This window comes from Rhinolophus ferrumequinum, chromosome X (genome assembly GCF_004115265.2).
Source record: "Rhinolophus ferrumequinum isolate MPI-CBG mRhiFer1 chromosome X, mRhiFer1_v1.p, whole genome shotgun sequence".
In the NCBI taxonomy this organism is placed as follows: Eukaryota; Metazoa; Chordata; class Mammalia; order Chiroptera; family Rhinolophidae; genus Rhinolophus; species Rhinolophus ferrumequinum.
The window spans coordinates 19,769,771-19,792,956 of record NC_046284.1 but is presented as its reverse complement, the minus strand read 5'-3'; the positions used below and the strand labels follow the sequence as shown (position 1 = coordinate 19,792,956).

General features: G+C 39.1%; 1 protein-coding gene across 3 annotated transcripts; it reads left to right on the top strand.

Moving 5' to 3' along the window:
• The first annotated feature begins 4,149 nt into the window (after window positions 1–4,149).
• On the top strand, window positions 4,150–22,884 carry HTATSF1 (HIV-1 Tat specific factor 1). Of its 3 annotated transcripts, none has more exons than XM_033110845.1 (10): window positions 4,150–4,273; window positions 4,766–5,006; window positions 7,288–7,468; window positions 8,124–8,171; window positions 8,639–8,793; window positions 10,753–10,916; window positions 12,578–12,677; window positions 19,008–19,097; window positions 19,989–20,126; window positions 20,771–21,988. In XM_033110845.1, exons 2-10 carry the CDS (start codon window positions 4,821–4,823, stop codon window positions 21,986–21,988), a joined length of 2,280 nt encoding a protein of 759 aa, XP_032966736.1. In that variant the 5' UTR covers window positions 4,150–4,273; window positions 4,766–4,820. The 3 variants fall into 3 exon arrangements, with proteins under 3 accessions (XP_032966736.1, XP_032966731.1, XP_032966745.1); XM_033110840.1 differs by lacking the exon at window positions 4,150–4,273 and adding an exon at window positions 4,400–4,558; XM_033110854.1 differs by lacking the exon at window positions 4,150–4,273 and having other exon boundaries at window positions 4,821–5,006; window positions 20,771–22,884.
• The last annotated feature ends 302 nt before the right edge of the window (window positions 22,885–23,186 follow it).

Genomic DNA, 23,186 nt, shown 5'->3' with positions numbered 1-23,186 from the left:
TAAAGTTTCAAATGACTGCGTAACTTTGTATTCTAAAAACAATACTTCTGACAGCATGTAACTGAGAACCCATTTTAATCCCAAAATTTAAGTTATTTTCAAGTCACAAAGCTCCCAAATATTTTATTATTTTCCTTACTCTGGGTAAAAATTACATCTTTTCTCTCCTAAGGATATAACATTTTAGAGATAACTTGGTAAAAGTACCAGATTACAAGACAGCCTTTTAGCAGTTGATTAAACTAGAGCTCAAAGAACTTTCATTTTCTACATTCTAAGTAATCCTGAAGTGACTTATGGATCCGATATAAACTAATACCCTAATTAGTTTTATAGGGCATCAGCCTCCCATCCAGAATTAAAGAATTGGGATTAAAATTCATAGAATTGTTTTGATTTTTTTAGAGGGAGTGGTCTTTTTTTTAAACAGATTTTCCTTGTCAGGACTAACCTTACAAATAGGCCCCAATATCCACAATTTCTTTCACACTGCCTATTGTTGTACCAGAAATGTTACTACAGAAGTTTGCATTTCTTTGGAGAGGGTCCTCAATATGAAGAGAGTTGGGACACATGAAGAACAAATCTTGTATACTTCTCAATTTTGCTCTGGGTTTGTCCTGATCTACAAGGTCAGACAATTAAGTTCATGAACTCATCCTAGAAAAAGTGCTACATACCTCATTGCTAATATCACTACAGTCACTGTGGGGACAGAGCCAGGAGTGCAGTTTCCAGGCTCTCGGCCTCACGTGGAAAGGTGCTGGCTCAGGTAGTAAATGGCCATCAACTCTGATTGGATGGCCATCAGCTGTGGCTAGTTGGCCGTCAGCTGTAACCAGTGAGCCACTGGCCACTAATATAACTGCCGTGGCTACGCTAGCAGAAAATGGGGGCTAGCAAGAAGATGGTGGCTGAGTTAGCAAGCGCGGATTGCAGTTAGCACGGAGGATTGCAGTTAGCAAGTGGGGTGGGTTGGCAGAGAGAAGTGGACGGCAGGCTGTGGATCATGTGTCTCCTGCTTCCTGTGTCTCCAACCCAGCCTCCAGTGAGACTGTAGTGGTAAGACTCCCCTATCTATGGCTCCGTGGGTGTTCCTTTTTGGCCTCACCATATCCTGCGTTCTTGTGCGCGGAGTGAGAGCTGAGACCCTGCATGATAGTCACCTTCAAAGTACTCCCCCTGGGAAGCTATGCACCGACACCAGCGCCTAGTCCACTCTTCAAAGTAATTTTGGAGCTGTCTTTCTGGAATGGACATCAGAGCTGTCGTTGTATTACCCTTGATGTCCTGAATGTCATCAACGTGTCTTCCTTTCAATATTTCCTTTATCTTCGGGTAAAGAAGTCACCGGGGGCCAGATCAGGTGAGTAGGGAGGGTGTTCCAATACAGTTATTTATTTCCTGGCTAAAAACTCCCTCACAGACAGTGCTGTGTGAGCTGGTGCATTGTCATGATGCAAGAGCCATGAATTATTGGCGAAAAGGAACTTTTTCGCGCGTGCAGCCTTTTCGGCACTTCCAAATAGTACAATTGGTTAACTGTTTGTCCAGTTGGTACAAATTCATAATGAATAATCCCTCTAATATCTAAAAAAGGTTAGCAACATTTTGCAACAAGTTCGCAAACTTAATTGTCAGACCTCATAAGACTGGGAATAATGGACCATAATAATATGCTATAAAGCAGGAAAACAAAGTCACAAACTTAGATACAACCAAAACGTCCAATGGGGAAGTGTTTGTCATTGAAGTTGAAAGTGCCACAAAATATTTAACTGGCATAGCTACTGAAAATAGCAAATTTGGGTTTAAGAATTTCTGCAGTTACGACTTGAGGTCAGGGATCCATCAATCTTTTTGTCAAAAGGAGTTACTTTTCTTTCCACTCAGTCTTGACATTGAAGGAAGTGGGAACAGGAAAATTCCCAAATAGAGTTAGCTTGAATAGGCCATTAAAAAAAATGTCATTTGGTATAGCTCAGTAATTTTCCAGAAAGAGTTCCTAGACCAGGTAGGTGACTTCTCTGGCCAAGAAGTCTTTGCTTTTGTAAGTTAATGTATTTTTATTTACCAGGAAGGTCACGGCCTATCAAGCCAGGAGTACAATACAGATCACCGCTTACAAAGTTCAGAGAGAGAAGAATGAAGAAGATATTCAAAAAGAAGCTGGCTGTCTGGGTTCCAAGACTGGTTCAGCTTACTGGGTCCAGCTGCTCCTGATGTGGCCCATCTACATTCTGGTCCTGGAATTTCAGGAGCTACCCCCTATCTTTATAATAATAAAGGTCCCCTCTGTTTGCTTGTTACCTTAAGTGTTTCTCTGACTTACAAAAGAATCTTGAAAAAGACAGGTTACAAAGACAGAGACGTTTACAGATTACCTCGGGATTACTAGGGAGTTAATTCTATGAATACACAGGGAAATAAGAACAAACAAGAACCAGGCCTCATAGAGACAATAGCATTGTTTAAAAAAACAATTGTCAGGTCTCATGGTAAAATAGAATGCTATTGTAGCTACAAGTGTGCTTAGCTCCCAACTCCACTGTTATGGTGACTCAGTGACCCTCTGTCCATGTCAGGTTCTCCTCTCACCTCTGGGGAACTTCACAGCAGACCTCTGTTCTGCTAGTCACCTTTCCTACGTGGGCCTCCCTGCTTTTGTGCTCCTCTATGTCCCTGTTTGTTCCATACTCATTCCTCACTGGGAGAGGCTCTTATTGGCTCAGTTCATCAAATTCAGTCTAGAAGGCAGGCTTCTGGAAAGCCTTTGGGCCCGGTTGGCTGGGTCACATGGGATGCAGGCATAAGAAACCTTTTTGACTACTTACTAAAAGGGGCCTGCGGATACAGCAGGCACTCAGAGTGTCATATGCAGTAGGGCTGTGTATCATATTATCACTTATGCTGTGAATTCACTCAGGAATTAAATGGGAACCCAATAACACATTGCTGAAAACAGCTGTATACTATTTTTGGATCCAGGAAGAAATATTTAGCAATGCTTAAATGAGCCTAATAAAACTCATGTTATCTATATTATAAACTGCATGCAAGTTCAGTTCTCCACTAGTTCCCAACACAACAAGAACTTCATAAAAAGAAATGTAATTGAAAAAAAACCCAAGATACTATTTAAAAATCATTGTTATGGTGGAAACCATGTTCACAAAGCTGGTGTTTGGGGAGTGAGAATTTTCTAGAACCTTACTCAACTGCTATGTTTAGAAGCAAAGGAAATAGTAGAAATAATTTCTTCTGGGACTCTTTCCCCCACCCTCAAGTCTGGGTTATGAACTTTATGTTTACATATAATGGGTTTATTATTTTAAAGGAATAAATACTTTTAAATGATTGTTTTGTGACAAATACTGATAAGTATAATCTATATAAACAAAAGCTCTTTGAGGTCTTCAGTAACTTTTGAGTGCAAAGGGGTCTTGAGACCAGAAAGTTTGATAACTGCTGCATCCAGTATTTCAATCCTATCATTTCCCAAGTAAGTGTGTCGCCCTTGAGCTGTGCCTGTCTTGTCGACTGCTGTGTAGCCAGAGCTTACCCAGTATAGTGCCCGGCACTTAGCAAGAGCTCAATAAATGTCCGTCCAATTAAAAATTACAGACTTCTCCATTTTCAGTGATGTGCAATTTCTTAAAAAGTTGTTTAGAGGAAAAACATTGTGTCTTTCTAAAAGAAATAAAAAACAACAAAAAAAGTCGGCCAATAAAGCTGGTGTTTACACTTGGATGTTTATGTTTCAGGTTTCGAGCTTGAGCACCTCTGAATCATGAAGTCCAAGAGGCAGGCAACTAACTGCTGCCCTCTCTCCCTTTCCAGAGTCCATCTGCAGCCTGAAGAAGGTACCACAGAGATAAAGGAGGGGGCTGAGGTTTGGAAAAGGTTAGTCCTTCCACTCTTGCTCCTTCGTTCACTCACTCATTCACTCATTCACATCAGACCCCAAGCTAGGAGCTTACGCCACCAAGATGAAACAGATTCGGCGCCTACCCTAAGCAATCAGAGAAAAAGAAGTAAAGACACATTTCCCACGAGGAGGAGGAGCCTTTGTGCAAAGGAGGTGTGGCCTTTTCTCCGCAAGACAAACCTGTTCCGCCTGCCCCATGCACCCCAAGATGGCGGCGCCCCGACTCCCGCCTGCCAGGTGCGAATATTCACACGCCTTAGGGCTGCCGCTCCGCACCAGCCCTGCCCGCCGCGGCTCCTGCACTCCGCGGCTCTCACCGCCCCGAGGCGACCGGCACGGAAACCGGTGCGTGGTAGCCGCGCGCCCCCTAGTGCCCCGCCCCTGGGCCTCGCGCCGCAGGTCCGCGTCGGCGCTTGTTGACGCCATTATGGGCGTGTCGGCGCGACCCGCGACGTCTCGTCGCGCCATCAATGGCGACTGCGTCAGTCTGAGCGGGCCTCCGTTCTCAAGTCGTTGCCGCCGGACCTGCAGTCGCCTCGACCCGGTGGCGGCGGCGGTGGCGGCGCGCGTGCGCGCTCCCGCCGCGCCCTGGATCGAGCGGCGGCGCCGAGGCCTGGCGGGGCGAGCCAGGTGGGCGGCGGCGCAGCAGAACAGGCAGCTTCGGTCCGCGCGCGTGCGCGCGCGCTCGCGGCGAGCGGGCGGGCGGATCGGGGGGCGGTGCGGCCGCTGTGTGGCCCGACCTCCCGGGGGCTGCTGGGGCGCCACGGGGAGGCGCGCCGGGGGGCGGCAGGGCGCGGGCCGAGAGCTGCAGACCTCATTTTCTCTGTTCTCCTCCAGCCTTATCTTTGCCTCTTCGCTCGCCCGGACCCTGCCCCTGAGCTAAGTCAGCAACATGAGCAGCAACAACTTGGATGGGAAGGACGACTTTGATGAGCAATTGAGAATGCAAGAATTGTACGGAGACACCAAGGACGGAGACACCCTGAAAGATCTCGGCGGAGAAACCAATTCTATCGTGCAGCAGCCAAGTGACACCCCCTACGAGTGGGACCTGGACAAGAAGGCTTGGTTCCCCAAGGTAGGAGTGTGTTACCACCGGTGCCACTGCAGAGCGGGCCCGCCTTGCGGGGCGCTCCTTGTACGTTTTCTTTGCGAGGTCCTGAGTTGGAGCCCCTACGGATAGTGACGCTTTTGTTGTTGTTGGGTCTGTTGCAGAACCAGTGTGTAAAGGAACATATATCTTTAGGGAGATGTCTTAAATGTAATTTAATTCTTAATTTTTTTTCTATGCCTTATTAATTTTATCTGTGAAGGTCACAATTGGTTATTACACTGGTGACTGCTTTTTATTGCAAAAAGGAAAAACACCAAGAGCAAACTTAGTCGCTGTTACTCTCAGGGAGCCAACGTCACTTATCCTAGAAATTCAGGTGTTTAGCTTGTATACTACGTACAAATGCAGCTTCTTGATTAAAAAAAAAACACCTAGCCATTTGTATATCTTTACTGATTGAACTTTGTTTGCACCTCTACTTTCTATTAAATTTTGTCCCTAGACACACTCACTGCTTGAGTCAAAAGTTATACACAGGTGTTCCACTGCGAGGGGGATCAGCGTCCCTAACCCCTGTGTTGTTCAAGGGTCAACCGTATTTCACTTCTGTAGTGGTAGTGCCAGCTAGGGTGCAGATTTGGTTTCTTCAGCCTTCTGAGTACTTTTAACAATAGTCTGATAATAGATTCATTTGCGACTTACCTTTTTATGTTAGGGAGGCTGAGGAATAGGACTAGAGATGCACAGAATATATGGTTGGAGAAGATCTGTGAATATTTATTTAGAGTACTTGGAGAAATCGTTAAGTATTTTATTTCAGCTTGGAAGTAAAATAACTGGTGTTAAACCTGGTTCTGTAAACTTTTCCGTAAAAGTACCCTGTTAATCAAAATCTCATATGGGTGGAAAAAAAGGATACCAATAGCACACTAATTGACTTTCAAGCCTGTAATAACAAACCCTGTCTCCATTGTGTAATTTGTTACTTTAAAAATTATTTATTTCAACTTCTTTCTTTCCTATTGTGTGTGTGTGTGTGTGTTGCATTCCTTCCAAATTTTTACATTTGCCACAGTTGACCCTTTAACAACATGGGTTTGAACTGCGTGGGTCCACTTATACACAGATTTTTTTCATCTTGTATGCAGATAACATAAACTTATGGTATCGATAAATATAGTACAGTACTGTGACTGTATTTTGTCTTACGATTTTCTTAATAACATTTTTTATCCTCTAGGTACTTTATTGTTAGGATACAGTATATAATACATACACAAACTATGTGTTAATTGACAATGTTATCAGTAAGGCTTCTGGTCAACAGTAGGCTATTAGTAAAGTTTTGGGGAGTCAAAAGTTATACACAGATTTTCGTCGGAGTGAGGGGTTTGGCATCCGTAACCCCTGTGTTGTTCAGGGGTCAGCTGTATTTCACTTCTGTACTGGTAGTGCCAGCTAGGGTGCAGATTTGGTTTCTTCAGCCTTCTGAGTACTTTAACAATAGTCTGATAATAGGTTCATTTGTGACTTACCTTTTAGTGTCATGGAGGCTCAGACCTCTTCAAACTTTGAGTTTAAATTTTTCCCATTCCTGTGTGTGTCTAACATTGATTGGTATGAAGATATAACTACATTTCTTTCATTGTGCAATCGTGCTTTTTTCTCCAAAAGCCAGGAGGATAGATGTGAGTTGGATTTGTTCTTAATTTGTTATGACACTAAATGAGAATGTGATTTAATTCACGATAAAGTTAAAACAAGCATTTTGTTTAACTATTGTTGGCCTCATTCTTTATACACCAAATCAAAGTTCCATTCTGTGTGCTCTTTGCATGCAGATATTTAAATATTTAATGTACATACACTTTGTGCATCTATATCGTTAAAGAAAAAAATGATTCTGTTGTTAGATTACTAGTTGACTATAGTTTTTGTTCTGTTTTGTTATCTGGTACTTCCTTTGTTATATGTACTTGTAGCCTTCATCAAGTAGACTGCGGAGAGGTAGTAATTTATAAATGAAACAACTAGAAAATATGCCAGTATCATTTAAAATGCCTTGATAGTAGCTCAGACTTTTGTGTTGATAATCCAAGTACCCGTGTCTGTCTTATTTTTTGAATCATTGTATGCACACTTTTGTATATAAGGTGACTATTCTTCCATTTACACTTTATTACTACAACTATTACCCACTTCTGTATTAAGTTGTATAACTGCATATGCAGTAATTTAACACAGTGTAAACTTTTTGCAGGAGGAAATCATTTTTGAATTTATGTGTGTTGAATTTCTTGTTCAGATAACTGAAGACTTCATTGCTACATATCAGGCCAATTATGGCTTTTCTAATGATGGTGCGTCTAGTTCTACTGCAAATGTGCAGGATGTCAGTGCTAGGCCTGCAGAGGAACCGCCACAAAGAAACACCCCTGAACCCACTGAGTCCAAAAAGAGGGGAGAAAAGAGAAAGGCTGACTCAGGTAAGTGGATTTAGCTTGCAAAACATGAGTGTAAAAATTTTTTAAATGTGAGTGTGTGTGTGTGTGTACAGTTACTTTTTGGAGAATTATAATGGCTTTGAAGGAATCATAGAGATGAGTGTTTTAAATTATTACTTGGGTTCATATGTTGGCTTTCACACTAACTTATTGTGGGCATTGCGTTGGCTGTTTCAGTTTTATGCCTCAGTTGCTTCCTTTGCAAAATAGAGCTATTGTTGGGGTATTGTCAAAAGTTCTGTTTGTAAGGTTATTTTCTTGTACTTTTTGAGTTTAATTAAATTGAACTCATATCAGTTTTGCTTCAGCTTGGCCCTGTCTAACACAGTAGATTGGAGTTGGAAGCAGTTAAATGCCAAGGCCTAAATTCAGTGCAAGGAGGAGTTTTTTTAAGGTAGGATCGGAATCATAACCAAGATAAACCCTCTTTTTTCAGAAAGGGCTCTGAAGCTAATTATCTGTTAAAAGATCCAAATACTTTGAAAGCTGCACAGTGGTTTGAGTTAGTCTGTCTTGTTCTAAGGGTAAGAAAAAGTTCCTGAAAGTTTGGAGAAACTGCCACATTGTCAAGATTTCATGATGTGACTTTTACCTTTTCTTGCATGTGTTTTATTTATTTATTCATTTTGATTTTTAGGATGGTTTCATGTTGAAGAAGACAGAAATACAAATGTATATGTGTCTGGTATGTATACCTTTTTAATACAAATTTAGAGTAGAAAATATTTGATTTTGATATTTTTCATAAAGTAATTTTTAGTTTTCAGTTTCTCTAAAGTCTGTTTTTTATTGTGTCATTCTTTGTTCAACTGTTCACATCAGGGAGGAATGTGTTGTTTATTGCAAAACTAAGAAAAATTAAGTGTATGTAACTTTGCACGCCATCCTTTTTGTCTGCTTTAGGTAACTTGTGGTAATTTATCCCTCAGATTCATTGATACAAGTCCTAGGCAAAGAATTTTAAATGTATGTTTGAATACATTAAAACACGAAATTTCCTCAATTCTACAGATGTGAGATTTTTACATACATTTAGAAAATCAAAACTGCTCATCGAAGTTGTAGCTTTCTAATTGGTAGAATGCTAAGTAACCCTCACCTTTATTTAGATGCTTTTATAAGTTTTCATATTTATTTTTCCTAATGTTACAGGTTTGCCTCCAGACATTACAGTGGATGAATTTATACAGCTCATGTCCAAGTTTGGCATTATTATGAGAGATCCTCATACAGAAGAATTTAAGGTCAAGCTTTACAAAGATAATCAAGGAAATCTTAAAGGAGATGGGCTTTGCTGTTATTTGAAGGTTAGTTATGTTGTCAGATGAGTTTCTCTTATCTCCATTTCTAACTCAGAAACCAGGGCTATAATTTTGTATAGATGATAACTAAGACAGAACTATTCAAAACAGGGCGAGAAGGAAACTGAAATTTCATACTGTGCCTGTGTGTGTCACACTGGTAAGGTTATTCACTTGTTTGTCTAAGAAAATACAGTATCAGATCAAAATATTATATAAGTTATATGATCAGAGTGCTTCTTTTGTCTTAAAAGAGTTCTCACTGCAAAGATCTCTTTCAGAGTGTAGGCATGTAACCAATTCAGGACACATTTCAAAAATCCACAAAGAAAAGAAAGCCAGTAACATTTTATTTGCCCTTGGAATGAATTAGACCAGAGATAGGCAAACTCAAGCCCCCTGCCTGTCTTTGTAAAGCTTTTTTAGAACACAGCTGCATTCATTCAATTTTGCATTTGTCTGTGGCTGTGTATGTGTTTCAACAACAGAGTTGAGTGGTTGCGGCACAAACTACGTGGCCCATAAAGCCTAAAATACTTACCAACTGGCCATCTACAAAAGAAGTTTTCTGACCCCTGAATTAGACCATAACAGAGATGATAGCTTATGCTTACTGCTTCAAAATATCTTTTTATTGGGAGAGAAGAGAGAGAGGTAGTAACAGAATTTGCAGAAATTTATATATTCATGGTATAACAATTGCACAGGGAAAGCTCAGTGTGAAAGGTAGTCGTCATTTCTGGAACACCTATCATCTTAGGAGCAGGTGCTACCCACTATTGCAGGGTACAAAAGAAATGGGTACAATGATGACATACACTTAATGTCACAGAACCTGAAAATAATTACAAAGTAAAATCTAAAGTGGTAAAACAGTGGTCCCAACACCACAGGTGTGTTGTGAGTGTACAGTATTTCAATGAAATCGGGAGGTAGGATTAAGCTGACAGTTTTTGGGGAGATAGGTTTTTGACCTGGTTCTTGAATGTGATGGGAATGGGAAACGGAGTTGACGCAGTTACGTCATTTTCAAATGAAAGGAAATTTGAGAGTTTCACAAGTTCTTCAAGGACTATGAAAAATCTGTGAACAGATTCTTAGAGGGTTTAATTGGATTTTAAAAGAAAAAAATGGGGTTTTGAGAAATTCCATATGTATAATTTATGACCCATAAAAATGTTAAGATTGGCAAAACAGTAAATTGAATTCCAGAAGAACATAGTTAATTGTTCCAGGATCCATATTTGATTGTGCAGCTCTGGGTTCTCTTGTCTTTGTGTTCTCTTCAGGTCCTCAGATTTTTCACTCTGTCAGGACTGACAACTGCCCCTCACCCCCTTGTACAGGACCCAGAATCCACAAATGTATCTAATGTACAAGCTGTCAAATAATCATCTTTTACTTCCCACTGTGTTCCAGACCTACATTTTAATTGGTCAACTACTAAATTAAAGGCCAGCTATGTTATTCCCAGTTCCTTGAGTCATCCAGTCTTTTAAAAAGGAATATCTTAGAATTTTAAAACTGGAGTGCATCTTAGAAATCACGCAAGTTCATTTGCCTTATTGTATAGTTGGGAAATTGAGATGCCAAGAAGCAAAACTGTTCTAATAATGATATAATTTATTGAGCAACTACCATACGCCAGTCACTATCCTTTATGTGTACAATTCCATTTAATTTTGTCAAGAACCCTACGGTGAACGTATTACTATTCCCATTTTAGGGATGAAGAAGTGGCGGCTCAGGGAGCTTGAATTATTTGACCAAGTCCACATAGCTGTTTGGGAGCAGCTATGTCTCAAACACAGGTTTTCTGAAATGCATTCTAGAGTTCTTTATCCCAAAGTAGGTAGTTATATTTAAACCATTATTGTATACATAGTCATCATTCATCTAAAAGCCTCCTGAAGTTTCATTTCAGTGTGTACCTTACTGACTGTGTCTTGTTTTGCCTTTATAAAGAGGGAATCTGTGGATCTCGCATTAAAACTTTTGGATGAAGATGAAATTAGAGGCTACAAATTACACGTCGAGGTGGCAAAGTTTCAACTGAAGGGGGCGTACGATGCCTCAAAAAAGAAGAAGAAAGGCAAGGACTACAAGAAAAAGCTGTCTCTGCAACAAAAGTTGGTGTTCTTTTTTTCCTTTTTGAAAGATTTCACATAAATACCCTAGAGTATGTTTTTGGTAATAGCCACCTAGTTTTGCTCCATTAAATATGCCTACAAATTATTTTAAAAGAGTTTCATTAAGTCATTACTGTGTTTTACTGAAAATAAGACCTAGCCGGACAATCAGCTCTAGTGCGTCTTTTGGAGCAAAAATTAATATAGGACCCGGTCTTATAGTAAGAACCTTCAGTAATCCGTACCATAGATGATTTGGCAGTGGCAGTGTTTCATTTTCTGGGGTATTCATTTGTACTAAAACGGGGGCTTAAATAGATAAGAGCGCTCTCTCTTCGGAAAATATTGAACATCAGATTAAATAAAATGACTTAGGCTTGTATACCAGAGCCATTACTTCATTTTTAATGTTGATTGAAATCAGCTACACCAGGAGCTAAATTTTTCCCTACAGGTTTGTAGTAGGAAGTAGAAATTAGAAATGATAGGGTTCGTCATTGTATTTACTATGTAGTTGTATATAGTATATACATGTCATCAAGTTTCTATTAATCCATTTGTTTAATATGTGTTTTGAAACATGCTAGTTTTAAGAAATTAGCCAAAACAATAAGTACTTCTATCAGAGTTCTAATAACACTTCTGACACTGCTTAAACTATTAATAAAATGATCATAAAAGCATTTAGTTGTGATGTCCTGTGGTTTGTACAGGAATAGTGAAATAGATACCTACAAATTTTATAAACAGTATCAGTGAAATCTAACATAGTATCAAAGAATTACTAGTTCTACATATGATGCAGTGTGATCAAAAAATACGGTGAATGTTTAAATTTAAAAAAAATGACAGTAAAAGACGCATTTCCATTAATCCCCCTCAAAATACTCCCCCTCGCTTTGACACACTTAATCCCATTGTTCTTGCCACTTTCTGAAGCAGTTCTGGAAGTCCTCTTTAATTGTGCTGTCGCAGCTGCCTGGATGTCCTGAATCATTTCGACTTTGGGAATGAGCCAGAAGTCACACGGTGCCAGATTTGGTGAATAAGGTGGATGAGGACACACCATAATGTTTTTATTTGACAGAAATTGCCTTATACCAGAAGCGATGTGTGACATGAAGCGTTGTCATGATGGAGGAAAAAGTAAAGACACGCACGAAAGAGGACTTCCAGAACTGCTTCAGAAAGTGGCAAGAACGATGGGATAACTGTGTTCAAAGCGAGGGGGAGTATTTTGAGGGGGATTAATGGAAATGTGTCTTTTACTGTAAGCTTTTTTAAATTTAAACATTCACTGTATTTTTCGATCACACGTTATATTTCAGTGCACTTTGTCATAATCATAAAATTCCTGAAAACCAATACAATTTGAACATATTGTTTGCCTTCGAAGTATATCGTCTTAGATAATTATACATGCTAAATAATTAGCAATTTTTCAGGAATCTCATTGGAATATTTGTAACCAGACAGCAATTCTGAAAAAAAATGTATATTCTGGGGATTTCAAATACTGGGTCCATCTTTCACCTGCCCGTTTTTATTTCAGAAAATTCTCTGAATGCAACTGTGACTAAAATGTACATTGTTGTTTTAGAATCAAATTATTATCATTATTAAATACTTAGTTAAGGATTATTTCTACATTATGGCATTAGGCAGTTGGATTGGAGACCTGAGAGAAGAGCTGGGCCATCCCGAATGCGCCACGAGCGAGTTGTCATCATCAAAAATATGTTTCATCCTATGGATTTTGAGGTAGGAGACAATATTATTACTGATAGAAACATTGATGTGCCTTCTTGCGAGGGAGCCCAAAGCTTGCCTCCCCCCATCTTTCTCATTAGGCCATCAGGAACCTTCAGTAATCCGTACCATAGGATGATTCAGCAGTGGTAGTGTTTCATTTTCTGGTGTGTCCGTTTGTAATGCGATGGGGGCTTAAATGAGATAAGAGAGCTATTTGTTCGGAGCTAGAGTCATTACTATTGTAGCCTCTAATTTCACATCCTGCACATTCGTATAATCATAAAGGTAGGAAAACGGAGCCAAGAGTCAATTGAAGTTTTCAGATTTTCCGATGTTTAGCCCAATGTTCTTTTAATTTTGTCCCAGGTAAGACTGTTTAATACCCATACTGTGGCCCCAGAGGGCAGCTACTTGGTATGGGAAATCATCAAAAATATAATCATTAAAAGATTTCTGGGAGCTGCTTTTGTGGATTTTGAGTGTAACTTAACAAGTATTGGTTGATTTTGTTGGGGAGGCACAGTTTCACACTTGGAAGTGAAAACTTCATTTAGTATTAAAAGTTTGGTCCCTAGAACTCCTTAGGTTAATGAAATACAGCCCCTGATGTTAAAATAATGGAGTTTGTTTTTCAGGATCTAATTTTAACAAAACTGTTTAGTGGTTTTTAGGAGGACTTTATAATAATAACGTCCATGTAAAATTCCAGGAACAGGGACTAAAAGCAAACAAGGGAAGAAAAGCTACTAGAGAGGTTTAAGGAATGTTAATTGCCATCAGAGTACCTCATGTTGCATTCTGCCTCTTATCTCTTATCTTTTGGCGTAGGCCAGTGGATTATTCGCGGAAGAACAATTCTTTATTATCTGCCTGGATTCTGAAATTAATGATAAGTTACACAGAAGAAATAAATATATACACATAATATAAAATTCCAGGTTTACAGATGATCTCGTTGCAGCTGAAGCCCACTCTTGTTCTTTTTGTGCAATTAAACAGTCAGAATGCCAATATCATTTTAGCCCCCTTAGAGACAAGGGCCCCCAAATGGTCTGTTGAGTCCATCTGGGGGAATAGTGATGTGATAGGGTTTACTTTGCACCTGTGGAATCTGCATATCTTTTGAGGTTGTTGGGAAGATAAAAGTGGTCTACTTATGATGTTTGATATCTCTTCTGACTAAAATCCTGAAGAATCTTGAAATATAGCAGAGCTGCTCTAGACTTACAGTGATAATGAAGTATGTTTAAAAAACACCTGTACACATGCATACTAGATGCTTTTTGAAACACTGTACTTGCCAGGTGGGGCTTTGAAAAGAATGCATAGATGGATCGTGGTATCTAGTCTAGGTACAACTCCAGAATTGCCTTCATCACACTTTATCCCTCTGGTAAATAATTGTGTTTTTTTAATTAGGTGATCTATTAGTGTCTATGATTTGAGGTCCTTGATTCACATAGTCCATACTCCTAACACTTGAACATGAATATAAATGCGAATTTAATTCAAAGTTTCTGGAACCTCTGCAAGTAGCAGTCTGTTGTGTAATTACATCTGTTGGTTTTTTTCTGCTTCCTTCCTTCCTTGTTCATTGAGACACCTTATTTGAGTCTAGCTATCACCCCGGCCAGACTTAGTTTTTCCTAGCTTGACAAATGTTCTTTCTCCAAAGAGCCACATTTATTCTACCTTGACTCCTAGAAATTTCCTCCAGTGGATATTTTTAAGGATAGAAGTTTCATGCTTGTAAATTCTTGATTGTTTCAAAAAAACAACACCCTTATTGGTTTAGTGTAAACTTCACTTTGGAGTTATAGAGCCTTTATATTATCCTGCTTTGTTTCCTTCATGGCATTTATTATAATATCTGGAATAATTGGATCTCCTGTACTAGAATGTGAGCTGCATGAGAACCAGAGTTCTGTCTACCTTGTTTGCTGCTCTAGTCCCCATGTTTAGAATTGTGCCTCGCACATAGTAGGCCCTCAATATATGTTTATTAATAGGCCCCCAATATTAATGTGAAGAAAAAGTGAATGGTTGAATGAAACCCCTGTTACTCACAAGGCAGAGTCCTTCCATTCACTTAATGGATAAAACATTTTCTCTTTAACATCTTTACAAGTGAGGGAAAGTTTTCTTTTTAGACACTTGTGCCACCAAGGCTGGGAAGGCAGTAATGGGCTTCAGACCTCACAGGCGGAGAAACCCTTGGTGCTGCCCATGTCTGCCCACCTGCCTGGTCTGGTGTGGTCTGCCAAGCTTGGTGAGAGCCTGTCAGAGGGACTACAGAGAGTCTTGTTTTTTTTGGTCAGTGTCTCTGTGGGCCTAAACCTCAAAGTGTATCAGTATAGACCTGTCTGATATGGTAGATTCTAGCCTCGTGGTTATTTAAATTTAAATGAATTAAAATGAAATAAAACTAGAAATTCAATTCTCAGTTGTACTGGCCACATGTAGCTAGTAGCTACCGTATTGGATAATGAGGATACTCGTTTCTGTCACCACTGCCGGACGACGCTGGCATAGACATTATAGAATTCGTGGTAGAGGTGAGGTGTTCAACAGGAAAACTTGCCTCATTGGATGTTTTTGGGGAATGTTTGATTTGACTGAAGATTCCATGTTAAGTTCAAAAATAGACATCAGCATCAAGCTTTGTAGGGAAAGCAAAAACTGAATTCTCGGGTTACCTGAGGAGTCAGAAAAAAATCAGATTTTCAGGGGGTGGAATACATTTTTATTCCCAGTAGGTGACCAGGAAGGAAGCAAAATACCTAAAAATACTCTTTGGTATCAGGGTGAACAATGTGAAGGCTAATACTTTTAATGCAATTTCAGAGGGTTTTCAGTATTTAATTCAAAGCCTTATTTAAAAATGCATGCCTGGTAAATTGAATACCAAGAGATGAAGAATCAAAACTCAGATGCAAAAGCAGGTTTCTCATTGTGTATGCCAGCACTATCCAATATAAATATGATGTGAACCACAGGTTTAATTAAAATTTTTCTAGTAGCTGCAATAAAATATAACAGCGGAAATTTTAATAATGAATTTTATTTAACTTAATACATCCAAAATAATATAATTTCCACATTACTGCAAACATTAATGAGCTATGTTACATTGTTTTTTCCCCCCTTTGGTACTAAATCTTTAAAATGCAGTGTTCATTTCACACTTGCATCACACCTCAATTAGCCACATTTCAAGTGCTCAGTAGCCACGTGTGGTTAGTGGCCATCATCTTGGACAGTGTAAGTTTAAATTTGAAAGGAATGAGAAATGTGATTTGTTTCTCCCTAGGTAAATAAAACACCACCCTGGAAAATTATGAGCACTGACTATAGAAGGTTTCAATGCATCAGTCTTGATTTTAGTCTTGGGTCTATTGCTTCCAAAATGTTGTCTTTAGAACATTTCCAGGCTTAGCTATGTTAAAGAGTTTTCCTAGAGGAGTGGATTGTTTTCTTTTAAGCTTCATGATATCATAAAGCAGTAAAGATACATTAATTATTTTCAAACTGGTATAAAGAAAAGTGGAGGTCTGGGAAGACTGGCTAAAATTTGGTATCCTCGTAGGAAAAGCACTGAGACTTTGATATAGAAATAAAAAAGATGCTCCCCACCCCCCACTGTGGACTCACATCTTAAAATTTGTTAAATATTTGGAAACAATTTTTGTTTGTTTTTAATATAACCCTGATTTCCCTTGGTGAATAAAATAGAAGAATTAGGAACTTGAAAAAGCTTTTATTGACTTTTCACTATGTGTAAAAAAGACTGCTGTGTTCTGTGAGGCATACGAAACTCATTCAAACAAGATTTCTACCTTCGGAAAGCACATAATCTGATAGAAGCCGATCACACACACACATCCTGAAAAGCCACTACATGACTTTACCTTGACTTTTATGCTCCATTCCTCATTCCTCTCAGGTCTAATAATTATATATAAAACAAATTGGCATCCTCTCCAAAATTAGATATTTTAAGTGGGAGAAATCCAGAATCTTGCCAGCTGTAGTTTTATTTTTAATATTTTTAAATATTTTTTTTATTTTTCAATTCCAGTTGACATAGAATATTATATGAGTTTCAGGTATCCAACATAGTGATTAGACATTTATATAACCTATAAAGTGATCACCCTGATAAATCTAGTACCCATCTGACACCACACGTAGTTGTTACAATGTTACTGTATTCCCTATGCTATACTTTTCATCCTACGACTTTTTTTGTTTTTTATTAAATTTATTGGGGTGACATTGGTTAATAAAATTACATAGATTTCAAGTATACAGTTTTATAATACATCATCTGTATTGCCAGCTGTAGTTTTAGAAGCCTCGGATTTATAGGATACTTTTTTTTTTTTTAAGATTTTTTATTGGGGAAGGGGAACAGGTCTTGATTGGGGAACAGTGTGTACTTCCAGGACTTTTTTCCAAGTCAAGTTGTTGTCCTTTCAATCTTAGTTGTGGAGGGTGCCGTTCAGCTTCAAGTTGTTGTCCTTTCAGTCTTAGTTGTGGAGGGCGCAGCTCAGCTCCAGGTCCAGTTGCCATTGCTAGTTGCAGGGGGTGCAGCCCACCATCCCTTGCGGGAGTCGAACCGGCAACCTTGTGGTTGAGAGGACGCACTCCAACCAACTGAGCCATCTGGGAGCTCAGCGGCAGCTCAGCTCAAGGTGCCGTGTTCAATTTTAGCTGCAGGAGGCTCTGCCCACCATCATCCCTTGCGGGACTCGAGGAATCGAACTGGCAACCTTGTGGTTGAGAGCTCTTCATTCCCATGTGGGAATCGAACCGGCAGCCTTCGGAGTTAGGATCATGGAGCTCTAACTGCCTGAGCCACTGGGCCAGCCCTATAGGATACTTTTTATTTTAAACTTTATTTTAGTAAATGCCTACCAGTTTATTTTTGCTTTTTGAGAGAACTTCACAAGGGAAAAGCCACCTTTTGTATTTTTTTTCTTTTTTGCCATTCCTCTTTAGTTGGTGAGGAAGATAAAAACCTGTGAGATAGATGAATTTTATGTTTCCTAAAAAGTGTAAGTCTATTTCAATAGAAATTCATAGATAGGATACCCTTGTTTTTGCATGTAGTTGCAATTCAAGTTGATACTGTAACTTTATGAGCCTTTTTATGCAATGGAACTTGGAGAAAGATTTGTTAATTCCCACAGGAAATATTAAATCCTTTGGGTTTTAGGGCATGGAGGAGGAGTCCATGTGACCTCAAGCGACAGTGCTTGAGTGTTCTAATAGACTTCGTTATAGGAAAGCACCAGCTAAGAACATGCTTTATTGTATGCTTTAACAGCTGATTTGTGTGGTTCTTTTGCAGTGTGGTAGGCAACCAGATAAACGGGTTTACCCTGTGAGTTAAAATAGAATCTTGGAAACACAAAGAACAATCTTAGAACACTTCATCAATGAAAGGGCTATATCTCTCCCTACTACATTTCTTAAATAGGAATCTATGCAAAACCCAAAGCAAAGGGCTCTCATTCTCACAGTCCTCATGGCCGGCAACACATAGGAATTAGCAGTCTGTGGCTTAATATGTGCCACAGGGCTTCTCCTGCCCCTACGGCTGCGTTATTTGGGATTTCCAGTCCCGCTTCCCTTCCCACTCCTTTGCCACGGCACACTCCTACTGCTGCTCTCCCTACTTGTCCATTTCCCCATCTTTTTTTTTTTTTTTTTTGTAGGACAGGACAAAGCTTTTATTAGAAGACTTTCAGTTAATATTTAACCCTGAGTATGTACAAATTTGAAAACAAATTAACAAAAATAAAATACCTAAATGTAGAAAAATGGTACAGCATAGAGAATATAGTCAATAATGTGGCAACAACTATGTACAGTGCTGCCAGGTACTACAATTTTATATATATATAGTTACAAGAAGCGGAGTACAGCATTAGGAATAGAGACAATGGAAATGTAATGGCTCTGTGCGATGTCAGAGGGTTAGTGGATGGGGGGAGGGGGGTTGTTACTACGTGAGGGATATAAATGATAAATGTCTAACTATTACATTGTTTTGTGCACCTGAAACTATTAAAAAAAAGTTTTAAAAAATTTTATAATTCTGCTACATTTCCTCCATCTTAAAAACAGGGCACACCAGTAGTACCAACAGCAGCTGTGGAAGTTTAACCTTATTTGATTTTGATTTTTTTTTTTAATTTTATAGACTAAAGACAGACATAACTAACTTTAAGTAAAACCTTTTTACTTGTTGGATGGTCAAAGCAAGAAATTTGATTCTCAGGCTTGTCCTTAAAGAAAGAGGCAAACCCATTTGAATCATGCCTATTTTTGCAGGATGATCCGTTGGTACTGAATGAGATCAGAGAAGACCTTCGAGTGGAGTGTTCAAAGTTTGGACAAGTTCGGAAGCTCCTTCTCTTTGATGTAAGTTCGTGGCTTGGACACATGATTTCTGAAGCAGTCAGTCTTCCAGTTAAAAGTTACTGCCAGATGTCAGTATGCCCCAAGTTTTAGATTAATGTTTTTATATAGTAGGTGTGCTATCTAGTGGTAGTCATCTGTTAGCAACAATTAGACGAACAAGGATTGTAAATCAAGGCTTTGATAGACTTGGTACACCATGATTATTTCCCTTTATCATCACTCTAGATCATATGATCAGGTAAAGAAAATACAAGAAAAACGTATGAGACCATATGGTTCCCTGTTTGCCCACATTTCCCCCTCTTGAATGATTCTCCTCCATATTTGGAGAACAATCAAGAAAAGCATTCCACTGTAGGTTCCCCTTCTGACTCCTTTTCTACTTCCAAAATTGACACATAATAATAACTAAAAGAGTTGTTTATTGACTGCATGCTACAAGCTACTTTGCATGTTGTCTCACTTAATCCTCACAATTCTTAGAGGTAGGTGCTGTTATACCTATTTTACAAATGAGGAAGCTGAAAGTTTAGAGATTGAACACCTTGCCCAAGGTCCCTCAGCTGCTAAGTGGCAGAACCAGGATTGAATCCCAGAGCTGTTCAACTTTACAGTTCACATTTAACAACTATACTGCCTTGCCTCTCTTACACAGTGTTGTCAGCACAAACATTTCCAAGGACATCATGCCTGGCTCTTTCTAGAAAAGATTAAACTAAAGAAAAAGCAACTTGTGTGTTACTGGCTGTGGTGAAAGGGAATAAGGGCTTCATACATAGAATCATTTAGCTCAAATTATCAGAAAGAACACTACGTACCTCCTTTATCAAACGTGTGTGATTTATTTTGAATTTTCTCATTTAGCATTCTTTTTCTTCTTTGTCTTTCTAGAGACACCCAGATGGTGTGGCCTCTGTGTCCTTCAGGGATCCAGAAGAAGCTGACTATTGTATTCAGACCCTTGATGGACGATGGTTTGGTGGCCGTCAGATCACTGCCGAAGTATGGGATGGGACAACAGATTATCAGGTAAATTCTGCAACTGTCAAGGGCACATGAATTGTTTTATTACCAACAAATACTGATCTAGCAGTCCTTCAGATAAGTTTTGGATTTGGTTTAATCTGTGTAATGATAATGGTACTTTTAAATAATACTTTGGATTCAGAGCATAGAAAGAAAAATGTTTCAGCCTTTCAGCTTATAAGTCTGAAATTTGAGGCTTGCTCAGAATAGTGATAAGAACACATTATGGGGTGGCTGGTTAGCTCAGTTGGTTAGAGCGTGGTGCTGGAAGCACCAAGGTTGCCAGTTCAATACCCGCATGGGCCACTGTGAGCTGTGCCCTCCTTTAAAAAGAAAACACATTACATCGAAATATTTCTCTTTCTTTCCGTGTTGTAAAGTACAGGCAAAGTTCAAATATTAACTTTTTAGTTGATGAGACATTTCTGCAGTACTGCAGTGTTGGGCATTTATTTAAATGATCTTAAGGTCAACTCTAATAATTCAAGATGTAAAGTTTTGAAAACTGAAGATAGAGAATTGCTTTACTTTCCTAAGTGGTGCCTTATAAACTCGGGGTATTTTTGTCAATATTAGAAATGCTGAAAGGCATTGTTACTTCTTTTTGTCCAAAACTTACTTTAATGGCAATTTCTATTTATGTGCAGGTGGAGGAGACCACAAGAGAAAGGGAGGAAAGGCTGAAAGGATGGGAGACTTTCCTCAATACTCCTGAGGCCAATAAAGGTCTTCGACGTTCAGATTCCATCTGTGCTTCAGAAAGGCCAGGGCCTTCTAGAGTAAGGCATTTTTCAGAGCACCCTAGCACATCTAAAATGAGTGCTCAAGAAGCCGCAGCTGAAATGGCATTTGAAGAACCTATAGATGAGAAGAAGTTTGAAAAAACAGAAGATGGGGGAGAATTTGAAGAAGATGCTTCTGACAAAGACGCTGAAGAAAGTGGCCCTGAAAAAGATGCTGAAGAAGGCTGCCTTGAAAGAAAGCCCGAGGAAGGCTGCCCCAAAAGAGAGCGTGAAGAAGACTACCCTGAAAGAGAGTCTGGAGAAGCCAGTCCCGAAAAGGTATTTGAAGAGGGTAGTCCTAAAAAAGAGTCCAAAGAGAATAGCCCCGAAAGAGAATCCAAAAAGAAGAAATTCAGAAATGATTGTGAAGAGAATGGCCTGGAAAAGGAGTCTGAAGAAGATGGCCCTGACAGGGAGTCTGAAGAGGACAGCCCCCAAAAGGAGTCTGAAGAAGACAACTGGGAAAGAGAATCGGAAGCCTGCTCTGAAAGGCAGTTTAAAGATGGCTCCGAAAAAGAATTTGAAGAAAATGGCTTCAAAAAAGAATTTGATGAGGATGGCTCTGACAAGGAGTTTAATGAAAACGTTTTTGAAAAAGAGTTAGAAGAAAATTACTCTGAAAAATCAGAATTTGAAGATGACAGCTCTGATAAAGTGTTTGAGGAGGAAGGCTCTGAGAGAGAGTTTGATGAAGAGTCAGATGAAAAGGAAGGAGAGGAAGATGCATATGAAAAAGTTTTTGATGATGAGTCTGATGAAAAAGAGGATGAAGAAGATGCAGATGAAAAGGGGCTTGAAGATGGCGAGGAAAAGGAGGAAGAAGAAGATGGAGATGAAAAGATGTTTGAAGATTCAGACGACGAAGTAGATGCAAAGGAGGATGAAGATATAGATGAAAAGATGTTCGAAGATGATGATTCCAATGAGAAATTGTTCGATGAGGATTCCAGCGAGAAGTTGTTTGATGATTCTGACGAGAGAGGGACTGTGGGTAGTTTGGGGAATGTTCAGGAAGAAGGGCCCCTGTCCACTGGCAGCAGCTTTGTCCTCAGTAGTGATGATGATGACGATGATGATATTTAATCCCTTAAACTTGGCTTTTGAGGGCAATTCCTCCATCTACATTTTGCCTCCAGGGTAATTACTAGTAGTGTAACATGAACATGTGCATAGTGGTAGAATGCCATCAGATTAATGCATTGCTGTTTTCATTGTCACCTGTACTTACTGGTTTTAAATCTAAAATTGGCTGTCCAGTTAAAACTTCATAGTGTAATGCAAACAAACTGGATATTTGTCCTTTGTCAGATTTGTTCAGTGCATGCAGAATAATATTTTTTTCAAGTATTCTGGTCGAAATTTATGATATTCAAAAATAAAACTAAGTTGTTAATATGCAGAAACAAATTGGACTTGAGTTAAATTGCATTTTAAATTCTTGCTATTGCTTTATTCATACCTAAGTTCAGTTTTTTTAAGGATTTGAAAAATCCCGTAGTAGCCTCCTTGCTTCCAGCTTATGTTACCACTTAGGTCCCCATTTCCTCTCTCTAAAACAGAACATGTTACTAAACTTGTAAATAGCACCTTGGAATTTTTCCTTGCCCAGTTCTTGCAAGTAATTCGTTTTTCTTTTCTACCTTCTTTCCATGAATATTGACTATTAGATGTGCAAGAGTGAACGTCCTGAACTGCTTCCATTACTGAAAATATAGAGATTAGAATTCTGCGTACTGTTTGGGCCCCTCTAGAAGTTGATTAGAGCTGTGGGACCTCTCCCCAGATAAGTGCGCACACTACACAACTTTTTGTATACAGTTTTGGGAGGTTCATGGATCCCCTGGAGTTTAAGAATGTCTTTTATCGTTAATACTTTTCAGTTTTGTGTTTTTCCTAGAATCGTTGTGCCTAGTACTGTGCTAAATTGTATAGTTCCAATAAAATTTTGGGTCTTTCTTGCTTGTGCTTTCCAAATTCAATAATGATTGACTTCTGATGTAGCTTTAAGAAGTTACTCTCATAAATTAGAAGCATTGAAATAAACTGCACTGATGCTTTTTCATTATACTGTTTGTAAGTGTAATCATTACCCTCTTTAGACAGAAAAGAGTTCTTGTACTTCAAGCCAGCTTTCTGAGAGTTTTTTAGTTGATGTCTGGGATTCTTAAAATCTGGATTTTCACCAGGATAAATCAGTGAAAGAGGTGAAGAAAGTTAAATAGAAAAATTGCAAACCAAAATAGGGTTCCCTTTAAAGACAAGTCAGAAGCACCTACACTGA